Below are 27085 nucleotides of genomic sequence, written 5' to 3'. Positions count from 1 at the left end.
TTCACCTTGACATCGATTGGCAAAGCTCCATTCACGTCTCACCAGATGAAGTGTAACGGAATCAGGTCTCTTTGTCAAACCTTCGTCTTGTATTTCCAAGGATAAAAAAATAAAGTTCCAACCAAGCTCAGGTTGGTGTATTTCTGGCACCCGCCTCGATTGACTTGGAGACTCAATTCCATTCACCGTTCGCGTCTACTCACCGCAAGTGTGACAAGTGCCCTGTGTTACGGATCACACTCCTTCTGAGAACACTGACTGAACTTGAAGTGAAAGAGCTCCAGTTTTTTACGTTTCTTTAGAACCATGCATGGATGTAGTTTTGCCTTTTGGCTGTTGGAAATTCACATAAATATGCAAAGTTTCAGATAATTTTTAATTAGAAATTAATTTTTACATTAATAATTATGCAAAAAAAACTGTCTAAACATCATTTTTAGATTCAAATTGTAAAATTTATATACTAGAATAATTCTGGTACTGACATAAATTTAGGAGAAGTTTTTATCTATTTTAAAATGATTCCTAATACACATTTTAACTAAATTATTCTTTAAATATTCACAGGTAGCTGCACGGTAGGAAACACGACATACTTCCACGGCGAAACATTCAAATTGGATTGCCGAACACAATGCGTCTGTCAGGTAATTGAATTTCCATTACACTTTAGTTCTCATTTTCACGAGTCGTCGAAGGTTTTGCTTTTTTTTGGTCCCATTTTCCGGGGGCAGTAGCTGATGTGGTCCCAAGCTTTCTTTTCGCTCTCCCCCTCCTGCCCCCTCTGCCGACGCGGGTCAAAGAGCCCTCACTTTGCTCGTTTTCTGGGCTTGATTTTCCGATTTGCTGACTTTTATGATTTCTTTTTCTCTTTTTTGCTTGAGATCGACACTACCTACTACTACTCTGGTGCTGGTTTTGACAACCGGGGTTCGGTTGGGGTGAGATGGTGGCAAATTTTCGCTTTGATTGCCTCAATCGGAAAAAATGGAACCTAATTTGGGACCGTGTTGATTTTGGACAGGGGTGCTTCTGGTGACACTGCACGCTGGTTGGGAGAGTTTAACGAGGATAATTTAGAAAGTGGTGGGGCAATTTTTGAGGTAGTGACAATTGGAACAAAAGGGGTTCATTGAACAGGTATTGAACCGTGCAAACCTTTTTTGGGAGCTGCTAATGGGTAAAAACAAGAATTGTAAAAGGTAGGGAACAAAAGGAAATACTCAATTTTTCCATTATTGAAGCCTTGTTCAAAAGGTCAAAGTTACAAACGCTGTTTGATGCTTGATCTAAGATTGTTAGAAATATTAGTGAGACTCTCCAGACTGTATAAAAAATCAATTTAATTTTAAAGTAGGTTCTAGAAAGTTTCATATTCACATAGTAAGTTAACATAAATTCTCAATGTTGCTGCAACAAAGTTAGTTTTTTTCATACAGATTTTTTTCTATTATGAGAAAAATGCTAGAAAAAATGACAATTCAACACGATTTTTTATATTTGAAAATTATCCCAATCAGTGAAACCGATTTTTCTCCAAAGATCATACAACTCTGCTTCACTTTAATCATTCAAAACCATATTCATTCCAATGTTTGGATCAACCGAAACTATAATCCAGTTTTCTTTGTAAAGCCTGAAAAGTATATTAGTAATTTCAAAATTTATATTTTCTTTTCATGTCATAGGCAAACATGAACTGTGTTACTAAAAGAGGTTTTACAAAAGGTATTAAAACTGTTATAAAAATCCCAGGTGCGATCTATGTTGTTTTGCCTTCCTCACCTAACTGAGGAAAGGCTATAAATACCATACCAATCAGCATAGCGCACCAGGTACGCGTGCTGTAGCAAGAAGACGCTTCCATCTTTCTCGGTCTTGTGCTGCTACTCTCCAATTTCCTAGGTTACAGATCTTCCGGATATCACCATTCACTTGATCTCCCCACCGTGCGCGCGGTTTCCCTGCTCTTCTGCCTGTTCCGCCAGCTGGTTCAGCGCGGTCAAAAAGCAGTCTGACAGGCTGGCTTTCGTCCATTCGGGCGACATGGCCGGCCCACCTGAGCCTCCCGATCTTCGCCTGGGTGGCCGGAAAGGCTATAAAATCACTCGAAAAATGAACTTCTTAATTCGACCTCGTAGACCCACCTTCACGAATACCTATCGACTCAGAATCATGTTCTGAGCAAATGTCTGTGTGGATGTGTGTAGGTGGGTGGACAAAAAAATTGTCACTCGATTATCTCCGGACTGGATGAACGGATTTTGACCGTATTAGTCTCATTCGATCCGTCTTGGGGTCTCATAGGTCTCTATTTAAAATCAGCAGGTTTAGTTAAGTACTTCAAAAATTATGCTAAAAAACGATTTTGGCGTATGTCCGGAAGATTGTAAAAAAGGTGGTTTTTGCAAGAATCCCTATCATGTAATACATTTTCAGAAAGGTATTAAAAAGACCTTTTCAATGAGCCTAAAACATTGAAGATCTGTCAACCCTATCAAAAGTTATTGGCACTTAAGTGTTATTTGTATACTTTCTGGAGGCCGGATCTGAGATATTGTGATAAAAATATTGTCTGAATCTTCCATGTGAACTTTCGTTGGATAGGTTTTTTTAGTAGACCTTGCCGATGAGCCAGAAAATTGAAGGTCTGCGAACCCTATCAAAAGAAATCAGTAATAAAATTGATTTGTTAAACATGTTAAGGGAATGTTGCTATTTTTACTGAATGTATTGACTTTATTAATGTGAGGAAGGCACCAACCACCTAAAGGTGGATTAAGTATCGTTTTTTTACTAAGAACAACATTCAATTTTTAGTTCAGCTAATAACGAGTTCATGAACAGGGCAAAATCCTTTGTTAGAATCGTCGTTTGAATCACACTAATCTAACAGAAATTTTATGAGATAACATCTGAACAAAATATTAACCCTGTAAGTCAATGGTAAGTGGGACAAACTGGAATCAAAATGTAAAGGTGAAAATTTTTGAATGTCAAAAACTAATAATCAAAAAGAGTTGGAGTATGGAGATGCACCTTGAATTTAAAAATTAAAAAAAAAATATTTTAATTCAGAATGTTCACAACATTCATGTTATTTGGTACAATAGTTGCTAAGGTATTTGATAGTTTCAAGCTTCTTGGATGATATTAAAAGTTTTTTTTTTCCTTTTCATGTTGTGGTTTTTGATTGATTTATGTCCACAGATTTTTTATTATTTTTTGATTTCAAATTAAGTTTTACTACTTAAAATTTTGTAATTTTAACCTACTATTTCCTAGTTGTCCTTTGTTCTGAATATACAAGTTTTAAAATATCTTTTTAACTTTTTACGACCAAAAATCATGTTTTAACCTTCAAAATCAGCAAAACATTAAACAATTGTTAACTCTAAATATCTTAAGTTGAAAGAAGAACATCTTCTACGTTGATAAGCTCGTGTAGTGCTAGGTCTCCCATTTCGAATGCAATTTAGTGTATATTATAGGTTTGCAGTTTTTTTTTTTCAACAGTAAAATGGTTGTAACTTTTGTTCAATAAGTCCACCAAAACTTTTCCGAATGCAAAAATGACATTTTTAAAAATTTAAAAGTGCTCAGTAGATTGCAAGATACAATTTTGGTGTCCCCGACAAAGAAGCATTAATTGACATGCTCAGCAGCTTTCAAGACAACCAAAAAAATTTCTTTAAAATCCGGAAAAAATCCCAAAGCTTAAACCAACACCGCTTCTTTTGCCTCATTCCATTTGCAGCAACTTTTTAGCAGACTTTAAATTATTCTTTGGTTGAAATTTTGGATTGCTACAGTATTGACATACATGACATGACAAAAAATGTTTTTTTGTTCTAAGACCCCATTCCTTTTCTCTAGACTAGTCTAGACTGGTTTGATCCAAACATTCGCGAGTTATGAGCCCAAAACGGGAAATTACAAATTGTCGCAATCTCCTTACCAACGTCTTTTGGTTATGAAGAATAAGCTAAGGATTGATTGTCGGCTTTTCTCTTCCACCAAGAAGTGAGGTTGGGTTGTGAAGGGTTACAATATTGCCATCTAAGCTTCTTTTGATTTACTGTCGTAATTAGATTTAAATACATCCAATTAATGTTATCTATTTTTGAAATGAAATTCCGCCAGAAAAATACAGTGGCTTTGAAATCGTTAATCTTTGTTGAAAACGATAACTTTAATTTGTATCACTTAAAAGAACATCTCTCTTCAAAACAGCACCCGAAACTCTCCCAAAACTTCCAGACAACTGTCCAAACATTTTAATTTTTCAAATTGCGTTACGTAATTAATCTTCCCGGTTGGCAAACTTTGCCAAACCCAGCGCAGATCACCCCACTCCTGTAGAAACCAAGCTGCTCGGTTAGAACAGAAAGATACAAATTAATTTCAGTTACGAAGCTGCCCCATCCCTCCACCTCCGGGACCATGTTGACACCCACTCCCAGGCACCCGGGAAGCAAAGACATGATGAATTTACATCGATTCCTTCCTTGTGTCAATTCAGCCTGGTCTGGTCGGAATCGAAGCTCGAAGCAAGCCTGGGCCAGGAGAATCTAATCAGGCCACACAGTGTGATGGGAGTAATAATTAGTTTAAATATTTGAACTCGCCTTAGCCGGGAGGGGTTTGTTCCGAGGGTGTTCCTTTGGGGGAGCCCCAGCTGCTGCCGGAGTAAAAAGTGGACCCAACTGCTGTGGGTGGTCAGTTCGGATGGGGAAAATTTGCGGCAAAGGCTCGGTTGGCATGTAATATAAATAGTTTAAAATTGATTTATTGTGTGCGAGCTGGGGGCAGAGTGGAGCTTTTCAGTTCGGATCAGGTTTCCTTGGGGATTTGTTTATTTTTAATTGAGCTAGATTTGCTGTGGCTTTAATCTGATCAAGTCAATAAAGATTAAAATAATCAATTGTGATTCCAGATTAATTACATGTAAGCTCAGGCTAGAACCTTTGTGAACCACTTAAGATTCATCGAGTCAATTTGAAAATGATTTTTAAATTCAGCACGGGACCTGTGGTTCAGGGTTGAGCGTGGTTGCCTCTCACCCAGTCGGCTTGGGTCCTAGAGGCATTTTTGAGACGAGATTTGTCTGATCACGCCTTCCAATGGCCCCGGTGTAACCTAGAGGTTTGGTCGTTAGCTCAGCCCAGGTGTTGGAGCCGTCTCCCTGGGTTCTGTCTCGGTGGAGTCGCTGGTAGGCAGTTGGACTCACAACCCAAAGGTCGTCAGTTCGAATCCCGGGGTTGATGGAAGCTTGGGTGTAAAGAGAGGTTTGCAATTGCCTTAACAATCAAGCCATCGGCACCTAGTTTTGAGTAGGAATCTCGCAATCGGGAACGTAATACGGAATTTTTGAATTTTTTCTTACTTTTATCAGATTATCTCGATTGAGCAATTCTCTACGAAATCGGCCGATTTTGACAATTTTTATTTTTTGTATTTTCGATTTGGCTCAAACTTCCGTATTACCAAAGCAGCTATTTTGTGACATTGGTTCACCCATACAAATCTCCATACAATTTTGGCTGCTGTCCATACAAAAATGGTCCGTACATATTCAAACGGCTGTAACTATTGAGTGAATTTTCTGATCAATATGTCCTCGGCAAAGTTATAAGTATTGTTGAGGACTATTGAGAAAAAAAAATACACGGAAAAAAAATTGCCGAATTTTTAATTGACTTTTTTTCACAAAAACTCAGTTTCCTAAAATACGTATTTTTTTTTATTTACGAGCAACTTTTGAACCATAAAGAAGTATGGTTAAAAAAAATCTGCCGCCGAGTTATGATTTTTTGAAAAAAATAGTGATTTTTGGAAGGAATTAAAATTGTATGCTTAAACAAATTTGATTTTATTTTTTTTATGTAAAATTGACTTTTTAATCGAAAAGTGCCTTACAAACTTTTTGATAAAGGGCTCCGTTTCCAAGATATAGCCAGCAAAAGTTCGATTTTAGTGAAATATTTGCAGTTTCTCGATTTTTAGAAAACAGTGACCATGAGTGACCATTTATGAAAATATTTTTTTAAAGGTTTAGAAAATTGTCTAGGAAAATTTTGAATCAAGACTAACATTCCAATGCACAGTGGTCCGAAACCGAAATCTAGCGTGACAAAATTGATAGCGGCCACACGTTAAGATTTAGAGCTTTGGTGTCTTCGGGACAAATGATCAGGGTCAATAGAGGCATCTTTTGGTATGGTGGGCATTAGGGTGGTCCAAATTTTAGGGTGGTTCAGAATTTTTATTTTGGCGGGATGACGAGATAGCGCTTTGGTGTCTTCAAAAAACACCATTCTGAGCAACTTTGCTGAAGAGCACAAAGCTCTATCTTCAAACGGGAAGTTTCTAGAGCCATTTTTGTAATTTAGGTTGAAGTGTTTATGAAAAAATGAGTTTTTTGAATTTATCAACTCAGGCTTGTGTCGTAGCGAGTTGATGTCTTCTAGACATTTGTAGAGCTTATCAAAACACACATTTATCTTCCAAGAGAGTAAAAATCGGACCTTTAATACGAAAGTTATAGCCAAAATACGACGAAAAAGACGCCATTTTGAAATGTGAATAACTCGAAAAGGTGGTGGAGTTTGACATCGCTCTTAAAAGCATCTGAAAGTACACATTTTAGAGTACATTTGCTGAAAATATCTCGGGGCTCTTTTTTGTTTAACTTATTTAATCTCAATTTGAAAATGAGCATTTTTTAATCGTTTTTTGCCCATAACTTTTGATAGAATTGACCAAAATTCATTTTTCAAGAATAAAAATGTTCATTTTGACAAGCTCTACAATTGTCTAGAAGGGATCAAAAATGTACAAAATGATCTAGTGGTTGTAAAAGAAGAAACAAGTTTTGGCTGAAATATTTCAGGAATCAACAAATAACAAAATAATTGAAATCCCTTTGGCCTTTTGTCGCACTTACATCAATTTTCATGGAGTGACAAGATAGCACGACAAGATTGAAACCACTTTCATATATAAAGTGACAAAAATGCACGGAGTTTTTTCGGTTTTTGTTGAATATCTCAGGATTGAAATCGAATTTTGGGGATCTGTGAAGGTCAAAAGGTGAGGCATTGTGAGCTGCACAAAATGGCGTTCTTAACTCAATTTGGCCCAAAATGCACGTACGACAAGTTAGCATGATGGCGACGAAATTCAAAAAACTCATTTTTTCATAAACACTTCAACCTAAATTACAAAAATGGCTCTAGAAACTTCCCGTTTGAAGATAGAGCTTTGTGCTCTTCAGCAAAGTTGCTCAGAATGGTGTTTTTTGAAGACACCAAAGCGCTATCTCGTCATCCCGCCAAAATAAAAATTCTGAACCACCCTAAAATTTGGACCACCCTAATGCCCACCATACCAAAAGATGCCTCTATTGACCCTGATCATTTGTCCCGAAGACACCAAAGCTCTAAATCTTAACGTGTGGCCGCTATCAATTTTGTCACGCTAGATTTCGGTTTCGGACCACTGTGCAATGTCTCTTAGATAATTATTTAGCAAATATTCACAACTTAAAAAATAAAATGTTTTCAGAAATGGTCACTATTTTTTTAAATCAAAAACTGCAAATATTCCACTAATATCAAACTTTCGGTGGCTATATCCGGAATCCTTTATCAATAAAATCTGTTAAGAGCTTTTTGATTGCAAATCCAATTATACTTAAAAAAATTAAATCAAATTTGTTTTAGCATAAAATTATGATTTCTTCCAAAAATCACTATTTTTCAAAAATTCATAACACGGCGGCAAATTTTTTGACCATACTTCTCTATGGCTCAAAAGTTGCAAGTTTTGGTCCCCTTAAACATAACAAAAAATCTCGAATATCAAAAAATAATTATTTTGGGAAATTGAGTTTTTGTGAAAAAAAAAAGTTAATTGAAAAATAAGCAATTTGTTTCCGTGTACCTATTTTTCCTCAATAGTCCTCAACAATACCTAAAACATTGCCGAAGACACCAAATTGATCAGAAAATTCACTCAAAAGTTCCAGCTGTTTTAATATTAACGCACCATATTTGTATGGATAGCAACCAAAGTTGTATGGAGACTTGTATGAGTGAACCAATGACACAAAATAGCTTCTTTGGTCATAGGAAAGGCCCCCAAAAAGTGTGAGCCAAATAAAAAATACAAATAAAAACCATTTCCGGTTTTGGTACAGAATTCCTCAATTGCAACTCTTGAACTATTCTCTGAAATTTAAATTTTTTAAAGATTTTTTTCTTATTTGGATGAACCTTTTAACCTGGGTGCTGAAAAGACAGAATGCGTAACGTGATTTTCGAAAGCTCCCCACTGCTCCCCACTAATACAACAGCACTACAGCTGTAAACATAAACAAAGTAGAAGGCTATGTTCAAGCTCAAGCGTGACATATTTTTTGCTGCTGAAGTGAATTGTTTTGAAACATTTTGAATCTGTTGATGTTGATGTTTTCGATGAAAAATTAAGTGCATCCCACTTTTTTCTTCGTATACTAAACAATGGGTGGCAAAAAGAGGCCTTTTTTGTTTTCCTCGTGATGACAATTTTTCATCACGAAGTGGGTGGAATTTCGTGAACCAGAAGAGCAACCGAATAAAAGTTCCGAGATTAAGTATCTTTGATGTTCAGTGATAATATCGGAGTAAGATTATCCAATATTATTTGGCAGGTACCATTCATAGTCATTGATAATTCGTCGCTAACATTTCAAAAATCGTCATAAACATAAGTTTTGCGTGAGACATAGCGATTTTGAAATGTTAGCAACGAATCATGCCAATCTCGGTTTCAACCCTCTTCTTAAGATGTTTTGACTTCGAATATCTTAATAGCTCGACGCAATCGACTTTTTTTTATTCCTGACAAAATAAATTATAGATCGATCACAATACTTGCCACTTCTTGGTATTATTTTGCGAACAGTAAATTGGTTCCGCTTTGACAGTTCTAAATTGAGGCCGCTTTGCGGACAACTATTCTGCACCCAGCTTTTAACATGCATTTTTTAAATCAAAAGAAGCAATTTTTCCCCCAGAAAGTTAATTATCTTTTTTTTTATTTTCGCTTTTTTTTTAAACAAACCATAAACGGCATCTTTTGTGGTTGAAATTGAAATGGCAAAAATTTTATGCAAAATGCTATAAAAAATGCATTATTTTTTGAAAAATGTCGATTTTTCAAAAAAAAAATCATTCATTTTGTCATGACAAAGTTTAAATTCATTAAAAAAAATAATAACCCCTATCAAAAATAATTTTTATATAAGATTGCGACGGTTTAATATAATGGAATTTGTTGGATTTTTTTTTTCGAAAAAATGCGGAATTGTTTGCACTTTTAAAACAAATTCAGCAATTCCCCTCGAAAACAGGGGTTCTTCGGCCGAAATAGTTCGACCCGTCTTTATTTATTTTTCTTGGCTCTAAGGGTGACCTAAGCTGTGTTAGACTGGACCATCAAAATTTGCAATTTTCGTAAATTTTCACAATAACCATTTTTTTCAAAAAATCTTACCTCCACGACATTAAACCGATTTTAAGCTCTCTTGGACGCTTATTTTCGGCCAAATCGGACAACTTTGTTAGAAACGTGCATATACATACAATTCAAAAATTCATGAATGAAAAGCAAAAGCATATTCTTGAAAAGTTTAGGCATTTTAAAATCTTAGGCTTATTAGCTGATACTAGAGGTGGGCAAAACCGCTCTTATTTAAGAGCCGCTCATTTTAAAGAGCAGCTCCTTTGAACGGCTCTTTCGCTCTTTTTAAAAATTTTGGTAAAAATGGAATTGTTTAGTTATTCAAGGTTTTTTAATTGGACTTGTACTGCCGCACAAAGCAAGTCCATCCCATATGTAATTTCGTCAATTTTGAGGTAATGAAGCAGTTTGGTTCGAAATCATGTGAACTATCAGAAAAAGCAATAAACTTTAGTACTTTGTTCCAGAAAACCGAAGAAAAATCACTTTTTCGTGAAATTCTAACACGTAACCTTATGGGCGGGACAAGTTTGACTTGCGTTTTTTTTCGGCTTGCTGTCGATTCGAGCGGCATATTTTTGGCAGAGGTGTTTTTTCTTCATAAATTATTGTAGATTAAAAAAACTGGAACATTGGACAAATGAAAGAAACAAGAATGATTTTAATTCGAGTATGGCGCATTTTATAAAAAAAAATAGTAGTTATTTTCAGTTGCAAATTAAATTCTGATAAATTTGATAAATTAATTAAGTAGATGATAAATGTGAAAGAAATATATCTGGATTTTTCCGTTATAACCTACACCTTTACCGAAGACATCAAATCGATCCGATAAATTCTTCTCAAGATGCAGATTTGCGGATTGCCAATTTATATTGCAAATGAATTATTGAACGAGAATCGATCGAAAGTAGCTTCGTTTGCAAATGGCGCTTAGGAGCTATTGAAAACTAACTGGATAATTATAGTATTAACTTTACTTTTCCGATTAAAAAAAAACGTCTATATTCATTTGAATAGAAATCTTGAAAGATGTTGCTTTACAGATTCCTTGAAATAAGGATTCTGTGGATATTTTTGGAAGAATCTAATGGAAATCGAATCGTAAATTGAACTCAACAAGTTATCAACACTAATTTGTTCTAACACCAATTAACACTAAGCTCGTTTAAGAAAACTGTAATTGACTTAAGACACGCAACTATCACTAAGTACATCTCTTGGGAAACAAAGTCTCCCCTTACATATCTCAGCAAACGAAGAAAAGCAATCAGCTGACAATAATTGATGAATGACCTAGTTTGCATACAGTTTATAAGCCATCTCCCCTCCCCACTGGACATTGGATCCACGTGTCGAAGCCACAACCCAACCAGCCAACCAGCCAGCAGCATCATCACGTTGCACCGGTGCCATGGAATTGGCCGGAAGGCAAAGTTTTTATTTGTTTGTCGATCGATAGCTTTGCCCGATAGAATTACCATCTCCGCGTCCGTTTAGGGTGTGCGAGGGAGGAAAGGTATAAAGCTCTGGTAAAGCTTTCGCAATTGTTTGTCAAACAATGCAGATAATAGCCGCGGTGTGGAACCAGGTTTCAACTTTGTTGATTGCTGGTGGTTCAATATTTGCGCGCGAAAACGAAGCCCATCATGGAAATGGGTTCAGCTTATTAAGTGGAAGTTACACGAAGTGGCGCAAAAAAAATGTTATAAATTTGTAACGATGAAGTTTTCTACTAAAGATTTGGTATTTTATTGTATTTTTGTAGAGAAGAGATGAAAAAGAAGGTTTTTTAATCTAGTATAAGAATTTTTCAGTAACTGAGTGTGGCCCAACGCTACCAACCGGAAGGTGACTCCAATTAGTTCTAACTTTCCGGTTTCACTTCCACTCCAAAAGTTTTCCATCTGGCTGCTTTTTTGACACACTCACACGTTGTAGTTTGACACTTGCCGTGAAAAATGTTTGGACTAACTTTCTCTTTCCCGAAAAAAAAACAAGAACAAAAAAACCCTTTCTAATTCATTTTCAACCCTTTTTTCCCCGCGATGACATCGGTCGTGCATCGATGTCAAACCCTTTTCACGCCAACACACGTGCACAGAACGGACGACACGCGTGTTCGACGCTGTGTCCACACGAGAACCTGCCCCCGCCGAACGACACGGCCATCTGCGTCGGGCCCCGGCTGGTCGAGCTTCCGGATCACTGCTGCCGGGTGTGGCTTTGCGAGCAGCCCACCACCGATGGTAAGTAGCAAACAACTCCTGTTTAAAAATAAATAATAAAATTCCTTGCGTTGATAATAATTTAAAAAAAAAATCCATTTTATCTTACACCCAAAGCTGGGCAGCGCTTGTCCCTCGAATCAAGAGAATAGTGATTCCATTCACGGACACCGAGAACACAGCTCGAATTTGGCGAGAGAATTATTCCCTCTAGGTTCATTTGCAAAAAAAGTTCATCCGTCAAAAAAAAAACAAAAGTGACGGCTACGGGAATCGAACCAGAAACCTTTGACAGACTAACACAATGACTTAATGATGTATGACATTTGTCGGAGATTTATTGTTTCAATTAACGAATGAACACATTTGTTTTGATGGTGTGAGTTGGTAGCATTATTCTTTCGATTAACCTTCGGGTAATTCCCTACCAACTCACACGAAATCAGGTAAATTTGCCCCGACCCCTCTTCGATTTGCGTGAAACTTTGTCCTAAGGGGTAACTGTTATCCCTGATCATGAACGAATCCGAGGTCCATTTTTTGATATCTCGTGAAGGAGGGGCGGTACGAACCCTTCCATTTTTGAACATTCGAAAAAACATGCTTCTAAATAATTTGCAACCTGAAATGGTGATGAGATGGAAATTTGGTGTCAATGGAATTTTACGTAAAATTGGACACCCGATATGATGGCGAATTCAAAATTCAAAAAAATCTATTTTTCATTTAAAAAAAAACACACACACACACACAAAACCAAATATTTTTTCAAAAAACTTCAAAATTTAATTGGTGATTATGTGCATACAACTGAAATAAATTCAAAACGCATTCCCCTGCGTTCATGTTCATTATTAGCATGTTTGAGTTTATAAAAAAATCTTTTGGATTTTTGAAAATTTTTAGTGTACTGCACCGCAAAAAGTTTGCAACTGAACTAGTGTTAAATGGATTTTAAAACAGTTTTTTCATTGAAAATTGAGACTATGGCTTGTTATTTTGAACATTTACCAAAACTTGGCGAAGTGTGTTGAAACTAGAAGAGGTCAAATTTCATGAAACTGAAATGATGCTCAAATACAAAGATAGCTTCAAGGTGGAACCGTCAATCATTTTCATAGAAAATTGATCTTCACTTTTAAATGCTCTGTTTTCGATTTTTTGCACCAAAATAAACCAGAATATGTCGGTTGTTTGTACCTTTCTTGAAGGCACTGAAGAAATTTTTGATCCAAATCAAAGGTGTTTCAAAAGTTATACACCCAAAGTTAAAGAACGAGGGGATAGTCCTCACGAAAAGAAACGTGAGGAAAGTGCTATATTGCGAGAGTATAGTCCTCTCGTGTGTTCATTCGTTCATTGGAACAGTTCATCCTATGAGTGGCTTATATGGACAAACGACCGCCACTTAGTCACCGAACCATGGTGGCCCATACGGCAAAGGCATGGTTCAATATGCCAAAGGTCTTGGGTTCGAGTCTCGGTACCGGTACTTTTTTTTTTTTTGATACATGAACTTTTTTGGAAAATGAACCATGAGTAAAGTACTCTCGGTAATTTCGGGATTTATTCTCTCCGTCCGCACACAGTACCATTTTACTACCGAATCGTGCTCTTTATCCTCTCGTATGCCGATGCCCAGTTCTGGGTGTACAATTTTGTGAAGCAATCATTGACTTCCTGGTTGACAATCATTGAATAAAGATGATATTCATAGCTTTACAAGGTAGAGGATAATTCTAAAAATTCTAAAAACCTGTAAATGAAATGTTATGAATATATTGTGAATGCAGCGTCTAACGAAAACCCATGGCAATGACGGAAGTCGTCACCTTAAACCTAGTCGTCCTTCAGTTTAACTTATTCGAGGGAATCGTATGCCAGAATCATTCCTTTGTGGACCACCAATCAGTGAGGTACTCCTGGATATTAGCTCCTGAAAAGTGCTTAAAAAGTGCAAAAATGCCTCACGGCAAGAAAAAGAGGCGGTCCTCACCAGCAGGATCGGCAGATTTGAAGAAGCTAAAGAATGCCGAAGCGCTACCTGCAAAGCCAGGCAGTTTGAGCAAGGACGCTCAAAATTCGTCTGGAAACCAGTTCGCTACACTCCCTGTGGACGTGAGCGTGAAGGAAGAATTTGAACGACGGGAAAAGTTGCCACCCATTTTTGTGAAAACATCGTCATCGGATTCGGTGCGAAAGTGGCTGACCGGGTTTATCAAATCTGGTGCTTTACGAGCTTCCATTCGCTTGTGTGCTGATGGACTCAAAATTCTGCTACCTACCAGAAAGGATTACAACTACGTTCGGGATTTCCTGAACAACACAAAGATTGAATACTACAGCCATGACGATCCAGGTAAACGCCCCATGAAACAGGTCCTCCGAGGCCTGTACGACATGGATGTGAGCGTGCTGAAAGAAGAGCTCAAAACTCTTAAGTTGAACGTGATCGAAGTCTTCAAGATGACGAGACACAACAAGGACATCAAGTATCGTGATCAGCTGTACCTGGTTCATCTCGAGAAAGGATCGACAACGCCGTCTGAGCTGAAGACAGTTCGGGCAATTTTCAACATCATCGTGACTTGGGAACGTTATCGTCCAGTGCACCGTGACGTGACACAGTGTTCGAACTGTTTGCAGTTTGGACATGGTGGAAGGGACTGTTTCATCAAGAGTCGTTGTGCAACCTGCGGAGGTGAGCACAAAACTCAAGCTTGCAACACAATCAACGAGAACATCGAAGCGAAATGCTTCAATTGCGGCGGCGACCGTTCTACCAAGAATCGAAGCTGCCCAAAACGAGCTGAGTTTGTGAAAATTCGGCAGCAAACTATGACGAGGCATCAACCAAATCGCCGCAAAACACCACCAGCATTCACGGACGTGGATTTTCCTGCTTTGGGGTCACCTGAAGCGGGATCTGTTCGAGTGGTTCCAAATCTTCAGCCATTGCCGTTGAATCAGCGGCAAAAAGTTGCAGAGAATACAACACCTCCTGGGTTCAGTCAGCAACCGAGGGAAGATCAACCAACATCAACGGGTGAAGGCAGTAGTGACCTGTTTTCACCGAAAGAACTTTTGAACATTTTCATCGAGATTTTCATCACTGCGCGGTTGCAAAACTCGCCAAGAACAAGTAAGAACTCTTGGAGCATTCATCTTAAAATACAGTTAGTAGTTTACTCGTTCTAGTGATTTTGAATATTTCAATGAATTTTTTTTAGTTTTAAGTTAGGATTAGTTGTTAAAGTGATTTTTTTTCTTTTTTACCCAAATGTATCCGATCCAATGCAATAATGTAAAACAATTTGAAGTAAATAAAATAAATGTGATCAGTTAATAATAAAACGAAAAATACAACAAAGATGAAGAGCATTAGGCCATACCACTTAGCATGTAAAAGAAATGTAATTATTATAAGAAAGTTTAATAAAGACATATTTAATTTAAAAAAAAAACATGCCAGAATGTTGAAAGGGAAATTTTTAGAACATTTTTGTGTTTTTCGAGCATCAACAGAATTTTTTTTTAAAAGAGTGATTAAATTTTATGTTTCAAAATTACAAAATTTAAAACAAAAGAAAGTTTCAATGATTTGAGTTTGAGAAGCTGCAAAAATAAATTCATGGTTTAAAACGTAATTTTCACCCACTCCTTAATGCAATTTTTTTTATCACCATCGTGTTCCCCAGACAATTTTGAACAAGATTCATTGCATATCTCAAACTAAACCTAACCATTGCCGATAAATAGCCCTTAAAAACAAAACATCCGAATTTGCTATACAAAAATAAGCACGAGGCCTGCGCTTCCGCTCAAAGCCTACATTCAGGGGTTTGCAATTCAATGCCCTGGTGCAACTTGTTTTGCTTAGGAACTTTAGTATTTTTATTTTTGAAGGGTTGTTTCTCGGCAATGGTTTGGTTTAGTTTGCGATATGCCTTTAATCTTATGTTAAATTGTCCGGGAAACGCGAGGGTGATCAAATAAAACATATCTAACTATAAGAAATAGGTGAAAATCACGTTTTAAATTATAAACTGCCAAGATCCAATATTGAAAGGCATTTGAGGGTTGATATTATATTATGATTTTTTTGGAAAATTTCTTATAAAATGAAGAAAGTCTTTTGGTCTAATGTTTGAAAAGTTACGAGTAAAAGAATAAAACAAACTTTCAGAAAATCTTCAAGAAAGAGAGCGGTTTCAAAGAAAGAGGGATGATCCAATCGACACCTAACATAAGATTTCTGTTAACTTGCGATAGATGAACGTTCTCTCCAAGTTTGGTCCAAATCGGTGAAGGTCGAGTCCAAGACATCACCACAGTGTACCCAGTTGAACTGGATTATTAAAAATTTATGAAAAAGCATAAAATTTATCTAAAATAATGTATTTTTGGCAATGATTATTTTTTTCTCTACTATCATATTTTCAAAGATGTCAAGCGAAAAATAAAATCAAGCTTCTCAACTTTAACCCTATTTCACCCTGAACAACTTGTTTACACCACTTTCGGTGCCCAAAAAAAAGTTTACAAATCTAATAAACCAACTTGGCCCCTGTAAGTCAAGTGCGAGCTCAAAAACTCCAAAGTTCAACTATTGCACTCCCTCATAAATATGCTGATGAAGAATCTTGCTCTGAACAACTATACCTCACTTGGAAAAAGGGACCAGGTTTCCCCGTCGGGCCAACAAAGTCAAGTAATAGACAACGGCTTTTGTACATACTTCAACACATTGTTAATGGGACTGTTGCTGTGCTGTAGCGAAAGTTGCACTTCTGGGGGAGGTTGGCCTTTTTTTTCGGCGGGCGCCTGGCCAGGTCAAAATGGGACCCCCGGGGATGGGATTATCCCTTTGCTTTGCTTTGGGGAATTCTGGTGGATCTGTTTTTGGAGCTCGGGTCGGGTCAGACGGTCATATTTTGCAGACCTGGGCTCAATATTTCTTTCGTTATGTTGGATATTCGGGGATTTCGGTACTGTTTGTTTTGGGGCAGGAGCACTTTTAGGGATGAGTTTTGAAGCTGGAACATGATAAAGCGAGATATTTTTATTGTGTAAGCTTTAAATATTCATAGCGGTTTATTTTTGGAACAGCTTGAGATATAAACTGCTTTGTTCGTGTTTGAAGAATCAACTCAAACCAAATCTAATTCTTTTGAATTAAAAAAAAATTAATCAACAATGTCAAAAACTGAAATGTGTCAATAAAAAGACAAACAATTTTCCATTTCAATGGCAATGGAAGATTGTAAGTGAGTCCAGAATCCGCATTCGATCTCTAAAACAAGCAGTAGAAAATGAAACCATCTGAAACATGATTTCCTTTTAAAAGTAACACCATTTTCCATTTTATCTTTTCAAATCCGATACCACTTCTGCGTCTTCTGGGGAATCAAATTGCTCCTGTCCACTTTTTACAATGGAACGCCACATCCGTCAGTAAACGCGACCTGCTACAACTCGTCCACGACGGTGTGGTCGCCCTGTTCCCAGAGCTGTGGCATCGGTGTCTCGACCAGGAACATCACCACGACCCCGGGCTGCCAGCGGTTGAGCACGATCCGGCTGTGCGAGAACCACAAGTGCAACCGACAGCAGGACCGAACCAGTTTTGTCATCGTCGGTGGAGACTACGGGGACGACGAAGCGACGGGGCTGGTGCCGCTGCCGCAACAACAATCCGGTTATCCACCGGTCGCGGCCAACAGCTTGCAGCTGGATGAACCGGAGCATCGCCGAAGGGTAAGTGGATCTATTTTTGTTTAATTGCATGAATATTTCTTATTTTTTAATCCATCTTGATCTAGAATTCAGAATCTCTTGTTACAATTTGATATGTTCAAAAATCTGACGATTTTGCTTTACAATGAAACAATTGCAACAGTCATTCTACCTGAGAGGATAATTGCCCATTTTCGTTCCGAAGGAGAAGACTGTAATTATCTAATGATTTTTCTTGTACTCGCAATCCATTTCCTTGGTCCTCTTGCATATTGCATTTCTCTACGCTCTCACTGGAAAATTCTCAATAAGATTTTTAAATATTTTTTTCCAGTTGCGACGAGGATTTTTTTCATGTTTCCTTCGTTAGCGATTTTAAATGAAAAACAAAAAAATAGGAAATGTGTTCTTTGTTAAGTTCTGATTTTAAAAATAATAGATTAACCGAAGGGTTTCCAATGGAGACACTCCACTAGAGTTTACCAATAATTATTTTTTATATATAAATATTATCTAAACCTAATCATGCAAAATTTAATTTCAACTGAAATTTATACCAAAGAATTACAAAATAAGCATTTTGGAGTGGATATAACAACGTTTTGGGGGCCTTTAGGTCGATAGAACTGATTTTTCGTTGAAAACTTGGTACCAACCCTGAATTACGTCGCTGGAAAATCCGCCGACATCCGAACCGAAATGTATCGATTTTTTGTAAATGTTCTATGTTTAGTATCGCTTAAACTTTTATTTCGCTAAAATTTTTATTTTCGTAAAATCTTACATTTTATAAAAACTAATAATTGCAAAACATCTGAACTAATGTGAAATACATTCTAAAACACGTTTTAAATTCAAATGTTGAGACTATGGCCTATTATTATTATTTTTTTTTTTTTTTGATAAAGTGATAAAGCAAACCAAATTTCACTTCGTTGACACCCATATTGCACAATTTAAAATTTAAAGTATTTTCAAAAAACTACGGTAATTTGTGAAAGTTTCAGTATTTAAAAAACTCTAATAGAAAAATTTCGCTTCATTTGATACCCATATTGCACATTTTGAAAATTTTAGTATTTTCGAAAAATACGGTAATTTGTGAAAATTTTCGTTTATTAAAAAAAATCTTTAATACAGCATACAAAATTTCGCTGCGTTTGACACCCATATAGCAAATTATGAAAATTGGAGTACTTTCGAAAAAATACGGTTTTTTAAATGCCTATATTTTCAAAAACGTTACTTAATCCACTCTTAACTGGTTGGCATCTTCCTCACATTTAAAGGGTGCTATCCAAAATGCATAAAGTGCGTTAATAACACTTAAGTTCTTATAACTTTTGATAGGGTTCTCAGATCTTCAATATTTTCGACGCGTTAGAAAGGTCTTTTGAATACCTATCCAACGAAAGGTCGCATGAGAGATCCGGACAACGTTTTCATCAACATATCTGAGATCCGGCCTCCAAAAAGCGTATAAATAACACTTAAGTGCTGATAACTTTGATAGATTTGTCAGATCTGCAATGCCTTGGACGCGTTGGAAAGGTCTTTTAAATACCTTTCTAAAAATTTATAGCATGACGGGTTTACTTACAAAAACCACCATTTTTACAATCTTCCGGACTTTTGTTAAAATCGTTTTTTAGCATAACTTTTGAAGTACTTAACTAAACTGCATAATTTTTAATAGCGACTTATGGGACCCCAAGACGAAACGAATGACGCCAAAATGGACAAAATCGGTTCAGCCAATGTCGAGATAATCGAGTGAAAATTTTTTTATCAACATCCCACCACACACAGACATTTGCTCAGAATATGATTCTGAGTCGATAGGTATACATGAAGGTGGGTCTAGGAGGTCTAATTGAGAAGTTCATTTTTCGAGTAATTTTATAGCCTTTCCTCAGTAACGTGAGGAAGGCAAAAACACTCTACTTCTTTGATAAATCAAAACAAATTTCGCTTTTTTTGAAACCCATATTGAATATTTTGAATGTATACCCCTACACCACGAGTTCCGGCTTCTTTCTTTTAAAGTGATTTCTTTTTTTCCGTTAGGATGTTTTTGAAAAAAAAAAAAATGGTGAAGAGCCAAATTGATTCTCATCACGGGTTAGATCTGCAAAATTGCAAAATGGTTTTGTTGCTGCTCTGTCATGAGATATTGAAAATTGATACCCGAACTTGTAATCCAAGACCAAAATAAGAGTTACATGAACTGAAAAGAGGTTAGGACATTTTTCCGATTTCTTGTGAGTTTACTGATACAGTCATCAGGAGTGACATTGGGTCTGGGGTCAGATTGGAAAATACAAATGTTTTTGCATGACTCCACAGACCCAATGTCACCCCTGATGACGGTTAATAAAAAGATTTTACGCATATTATAAACGACTACACAAAATTTAAACTTAATGTAAAACACGTAATTTTCAGAAAAAATATACACCGTATTCTTGATTTACACAACGAAATGGGGGTGTTTAATTCGAGAATCGTTTAAAAAACTACCTTAATCCACCTATGTGGTTGATGCCTTCCTCACTTTTTACCAACAATGGGTAATATGAGTGATTTAGACACATATTTCAGCTATTTTTTTAGATCCAGAAAAATAAGTACACAGATATAACTTAAGTGGTCATAACTCGAGACAGGGTTGCCAGATCTTCTATGTTGTGGTCTTGTTGGAAAGGTCTCTTGATTATCTAACCAACGATGGGTCGGATGATGGATCCGGACATCGTTTACATACATTTAAGTGAGATCCGGCTTCAAAAAAGTACATAAATATCACTTAAGTAGTCATAACTCGAGACAGGGTTACCAGATTTTTAATGTTGTGGACTCGTTGGAAAGGTCTCTCGATTACCTATCCAACGATGGGTTGGATGATGGATCCGGACATCGTTTACATACATTTAAATGAGATCCGGCTTCAAAAAAGTACATAAATATCACTTAAGTAGTCATAACACGAGACAGGGTTGCCAGATCGTCAATGTTGTGGACTCATTGGAAAGGTCTCTCGATTACCTATCCAACGATGGGTCGGATGATGGATCCGGACATCGTTTACATACATTTAAGTGAGATCCGGCTTCATAAAAGTACATAAATATCACTTAAGCAGTCATAACTCGAGACAGGGTTGCCAGATTTTCAATATTGTGGACTCGTTAAAAAGGTCTCTCGATTACCTATCCAACGATGGGTTGGATGATGGATCCGGACATCGTTTACATACATTTAAATGAGATCCGGCTTCAGAAAAGTACATAAATATCACTTAAGTAGTCATAACTCGAGACAGGGTTGCCAGATCGTCAATGTTGTGGACTCATTGGAAAGGTCTCTCGATTACCTATCCAACGATGGGTCGGATGATGGATCCGGACATCGTTTACATACATTTAAGTGAGATCCGGCTTCATAAAAGTACATAAATATCACTTAAGTAGTCATAACTCGAGACAGGGTTGCCAGATTTTTAATGTTGTGGACTCGTTGGAAATGTCTCTCGATTACCTATCCAACGATGGGTTGGATGATGGATCCGGACATCGTTTACATACATTTAAATGAGATCCGGCTTCAAAAAAGTACATAAATATCACTTAAGTAGTCATTACTCGAGACAGGGTTGCCAGATCGTCAATGTTGTGGACTCATTGGAAAGGTCTCTCGATTACCTATCCAACGATGGGTCGGATGATGGATCCGGACATCGTTTACATACATTTAAGTGAGATCCGGCTTCATAAAAGTACATAAATATCACTTAAGTAGTCTTAACTCGAGACAGGGTTGCCAGATTTTTAATGTTGTGGACTCGTTGGAAAGGTCTCTCGATTACCTATCCAACGATGGGTCGGATGATGGATCCGGACATCGTTTACATACATTTAAGTGAGATCCGGCTTCATAAAAGTACATAAATATCACTTAAGCAGTCATAACTCGAGACAGGGTTGCCAGATTTTCAATATTGTGGACTCGTTAAAAAGGTCTCTTGATTACCTATCCAACGATGGGTTGGATGATGGATCCGGACATCGTTTACATACATTTAAATGAGATCCGGCTTCAGAAAAGTACATAAATATCACTTAAGTAGTCATAACTCGAGACAGGGTTGCCAGATCGTCAATGTTGTGGACTCATTGGAAAGGTCTCTCGATTACCTATCCAACGATGGGTCGGATGATGGATCCGGACATCGTTTACATACATTTAAGTGAGATCCGGCTTCAGAAAATTACATAAATATCACTTAAGCAGTCTTAACTCGAGACAGGGTTGCCAGATTTTTAATGTTGTGGACTCGTTGGAAAGGTCTCTCGATTACCTATCCAACGATGCGTCGGATGGTGGATCCGGACATCGTTTACATACATTTAAGTGAGATCCGGCTTCATAAAAGTACATAAATATCACTTAAGTGGTCATAACTCGAGACAGGGTTGCCAGATCTTCAATGTTGTGGACTCATTGGAAAGGTCTCTTGATTACCTATCCAACGATGGGTCGGATGATGGATCCGGACATCGTTTACATACATTTAAATGAGATCCGGCTTCAAAAAAGTACATAAATATCACTTAAGTAGTCATAACACGAGACAGGGTTGCCAGATCGTCAATGTTGTGGACTCATTGGAAAGGTCTCTCGATTACCTATCCAACGATGGGTCGGATGATGGATCCGGACATCGTTTACATACATTTAAGTGAGATCCGGCTTCATAAAAGTACATAAATATCACTTAAGTAGTCTTAACTCGAGACAGGGTTGCCAGATTTTTAATGTTGTGGACTCGTTGGAAAGGTCTCTCGATTACCTATCCAACGATGGGTCGGATGATGGATCCGGACATCGTTTACATACATTTAAGTGAGATCCGGCTTCATAAAAGTACATAAATATCACTTAAGTGGTCATAACTCGAGACAGGGTTGCCAGATCTTCAATGTTGTGGACTCATTGGAAAGGTCTCTTGATTACCTATCCAACGATGGGTTGGATGATGGATCCGGACATCGTTTACATACATTTAAATGAGATCCGGCTTCAAAAAAGTACATAAATATCACTTAAGTAGTCATTACTCGAGACAGGGTTGCCAGATCGTCAATGTTGTGGACTCATTGGAAAGGTCTCTCGATTACCTATCCAACGATGGGTCGGATGATGGATCCGGACATCGTTTACATACATTTAAGTGAGATCCGGCTTCATAAAAGTACATAAATATCACTTAAGTAGTCTTAACTCGAGACAGGGTTGCCAGATTTTTAATGTTGTGGACTCGTTGGAAAGGTCTCTCGATTACCTATCCAACGATGGGTCGGATGATGGATCCGGACATCGTTTACATACATTTAAGTGAGATCCGGCTTCATAAAAGTACATAAATATCACTTAAGCAGTCATAACTCGAGACAGGGTTGCCAGATTTTCAATATTGTGGACTCGTTAAAAAGGTCTCTCGATTACCTATCCAACGATGGGTTGGATGATGGATCCGGACATCGTTTACATACATTTAAATGAGATCCGGCTTCAGAAAAGTACATAAATATCACTTAAGTAGTCATAACTCGAGACAGGGTTGCCAGATCGTCAATGTTGTGGACTCATTGGAAAGGTCTCTCGATTACCTATCCAACGATGGGTCGGATGATGGATCCGGACATCGTTTACATACATTTAAGTGAGATCCGGCTTCATAAAAGTACATAAATATCACTTAAGTAGTCATAACTCGAGACAGGGTTGCCAGATTTTTAATGTTGTGGACTCGTTGGAAATGTCTCTCGATTACCTATCCAACGATGGGTTGGATGATGGATCCGGACATCGTTTACATACATTTAAATGAGATCCGGCTTCAAAAAAGTACATAAATATCACTTAAGTAGTCATTACTCGAGACAGGGTTGCCAGATCGTCAATGTTGTGGACTCATTGGAAAGGTCTCTCGATTACCTATCCAACGATGGGTCGGATGATGGATCCGGACATCGTTTACATACATTTAAGTGAGATCCGGCTTCATAAAAGTACATAAATATCACTTAAGTAGTCTTAACTCGAGACAGGGTTGCCAGATTTTTAATGTTGTGGACTCGTTGGAAAGGTCTCTCGATTACCTATCCAACGATGGGTCGGATGATGGATCCGGACATCGTTTACATACATTTAAGTGAGATCCGGCTTCATAAAAGTACATAAATATCACTTAAGCAGTCATAACTCGAGACAGGGTTGCCAGATTTTCAATATTGTGGACTCGTTAAAAAGGTCTCTCGATTACCTATCCAATGATGGGTTGGATGATGGATCCGGACATCGTTTACATACATTTAAATGAGATCCGGCTTCAGAAAAGTACATAAATATCACTTAAGTAGTCATAACTCGAGACAGGGTTGCCAGATCGTCAATGTTGTGGACTCATTGGAAAGGTCTCTCGATTACCTATCCAACGATGGGTCGGATGATGGATCCGGACATCGTTTACATACATTTAAGTGAGATCCGGCTTCAGAAAATTACATAAATATCACTTAAGCAGTCTTAACTCGAGACAGGGTTGCCAGATTTTTAATGTTGTGGACTCGTTGGAAAGGTCTCTCGATTACCTATCCAACGATGCGTCGGATGGTGGATCCGGACATCGTTTACATACATTTAAGTGAGATCCGGCTTCATAAAAGTACATAAATATCACTTAAGTGGTCATAACTCGAGACAGGGTTGCCAGATCTTCAATGTTGTGGACTCATTGGAAAGGTCTCTTGATTACCTATCCAACGATGGGTCGGATGATGGATCCGGACATCGTTTACATACATTTAAATGAGATCCGGCTTCAAAAAAGTACATAAATATCACTTAAGTAGTCATAACACGAGACAGGGTTGCCAGATCGTCAATGTTGTGGACTCATTGGAAAGGTCTCTCGATTACCTATCCAACGATGGGTCGGATGATGGATCCGGACATCGTTTACATACATTTAAGTGAGATCCGGCTTCATAAAAGTACATAAATATCACTTAAGTGGTCATAACTCGAGACAGGGTTGCCAGATCTTCAATGTTGTGGACTCATTGGAAAGGTCTCTTGATTACCTATCCAACGATGGGTTGGATGATGGATCCGGACATCGTTTACATACATTTAAATGAGATCCGGCTTCAAAAAAGTACATAAATATCACTTAAGTAGTCATTACTCGAGACAGGGTTGCCAGATCGTCAATGTTGTGGACTCATTGGAAAGGTCTCTCGATTACCTATCCAACGATGGGTCGGATGATGGATCCGGACATCGTTTACATACATTTAAGTGAGATCCGGCTTCATAAAAGTACATAAATATCACTTAAGTAGTCTTAACTCGAGACAGGGTTGCCAGATTTTTAATGTTGTGGACTCGTTGGAAAGGTCTCTCGATTACCTATCCAACGATGGGTCGGATGATGGATCCGGACATCGTTTACATACATTTAAGTGAGATCCGGCTTCATAAAAGTACATAAATATCACTTAAGCAGTCATAACTCGAGACAGGGTTGCCAGATTTTCAATATTGTGGACTCGTTAAAAAGGTCTCTCGATTACCTATCCAACGATGGGTTGGATGATGGATCCGGACATCGTTTACATACATTTAAATGAGATCCGGCTTCAAAAAAGTACATAAATATCACTTAAGTAGTCATAACACGAGACAGGGTTGCCAGATCGTCAATGTTGTGGACTCATTGGAAAGGTCTCTCGATTACCTATCCAACGATGGGTCGGATGATGGATCCGGACATCGTTTACATACATTTAAGTGAGATCCGGCTTCATAAAAGTACATAAATATCACTTAAGCAGTCATAACTCGAGACAGGGTTGCCAGATTTTCAATATTGTGGACTCGTTAAAAAGGTCTCTCGATTACCTATCCAACGATGGGTTGGATGATGGATCCGGACATCGTTTACATACATTTAAATGAGATCCGGCTTCAGAAAAGTACATAAATATCACTTAAGTAGTCATAACTCGAGACAGGGTTGCCAGATCGTCAATGTTGTGGACTCATTGGAAAGGTCTCTCGATTACCTATCCAACGATGGGTCGGATGATGGATCCGGACATCGTTTACATACATTTAAGTGAGATCCGGCTTCAGAAAATTACATAAATATCACTTAAGCAGTCTTAACTCGAGACAGGGTTGCCAGATTTTTAATGTTGTGGACTCGTTGGAAAGGTCTCTCGATTACCTATCCAACGATGCGTCGGATGGTGGATCCGGACATCGTTTACATACATTTAAGTGAGATCCGGCTTCATAAAAGTACATAAATATCACTTAAGTGGTCATAACTCGAGACAGGGTTGCCAGATCTTCAATGTTGTGGACTCATTGGAAAGGTCTCTTGATTACCTATCCAACGATGGGTCGGATGATGGATCCGGACATCGTTTACATACATTTAAGTGAGATCCGGCTTAAAAAAGTTCATAAATATCACTTAAGTGGTCATAACTCGAGACAAGGGTTGCCAGATCGTCAATGTTGTGTACTCATTGGAAAGGTCTCTCGATTACCTATCCAACGATGGGTCGGATGATGGATCCGGACATCGTATACATGCATATAAATGAGATCCGGATATATGTGAAAACACATTTTTATACATAACTTTTGAACTAGTTATCGAAACTTCAAACAATTCAATAGCGATGTATGGGACCCTAAACCAAGTCGAATGCAACTGGTTTGGTCAAAATCGGTTCAGCCAGTGCTGAGAAAACTCAGTGAGAATTTTGGTCACATACATACATACACACACACATACACACACACATACACACACACATACACACACACATACACACACACAGACATTTGTTCAGTTTTCGATTCTGAGTCGATATGTATACATGAAGGTGGGTCTTCGAGCTTTTAATAAAAAGTTCATTTTTTGAGCAGGATTATAGCCTTACCTCAGTGAGGAAGGCAAAAAGAATGTCCATGACTTAAATTGAGAAAATGACTTAAATTAAGAATCTTTGGGATTTCGTAATTTGTCGGAGAATTTTCAAAATGTATCAATAGTATTTTGTTTAGTCATGTTATAAAAACATTTTAGCATAATTTTGGAACACCTGGGATGTTCTAGTCCATCCGAAACTTCCGGAAATTTTGTACAGCAGGCTAACCGAAGAAACAAGTTGAAACTTCAAAATTTTGACAACGGATCCTACCCAGAGTGCTTCAGTGAGTGCGGTAGGCTACAGTGCATTGTTGTAACAACTTATTGGGATGATCTGGGACATCCAAGGACTCCCTGGAGTTAAGATCTGTGGGTCTACCACCGTAACAAGCAAGAGGTCGACGGATTTTGACCCCGGAACATATCCGCATAGCTTCAGTGAGCATGGTAGACTACTTTGCTGATGAGTAGGAATGTCCTGGGTTATCCAAGGACTCCCTGGAGTTAAGATCTGTGGGTCTACCACCGTAACAAGTAAGAGGTCGACGGATTTTGACTCCGGAATATAACCGCATAGCTTCAGTGAGCATGTTAGACTACTTTGCTG

The 27085-nt window shown here is 37.8% G+C and overlaps 1 protein-coding gene across 1 annotated transcript in view; it reads left to right on the top strand.

Annotated features, from left to right (window-relative positions):
* Positions 1 to 27085, top strand: part of LOC120414636 (uncharacterized) — a 144791-nt gene that overhangs the window by 102059 nt on the left and 15647 nt on the right. The window contains exons 4-6 of the mRNA XM_039575868.2: positions 568 to 647; positions 11609 to 11753; positions 17188 to 17489. Coding sequence (XP_039431802.1) covers positions 568 to 647; positions 11609 to 11753; positions 17188 to 17489 — 527 coding nt within the window. The remainder of the gene's footprint in view (positions 1 to 567; positions 648 to 11608; positions 11754 to 17187; positions 17490 to 27085) is intronic.

Source organism: Culex pipiens, chromosome 3 (assembly GCF_016801865.2).
Source record: "Culex pipiens pallens isolate TS chromosome 3, TS_CPP_V2, whole genome shotgun sequence".
Classification (NCBI taxonomy): Eukaryota; Metazoa; Arthropoda; class Insecta; order Diptera; family Culicidae; genus Culex; species Culex pipiens.
Note: the sequence above shows the minus strand (reverse complement) of the source record. Positions and strands in the feature narration are given on the sequence as shown.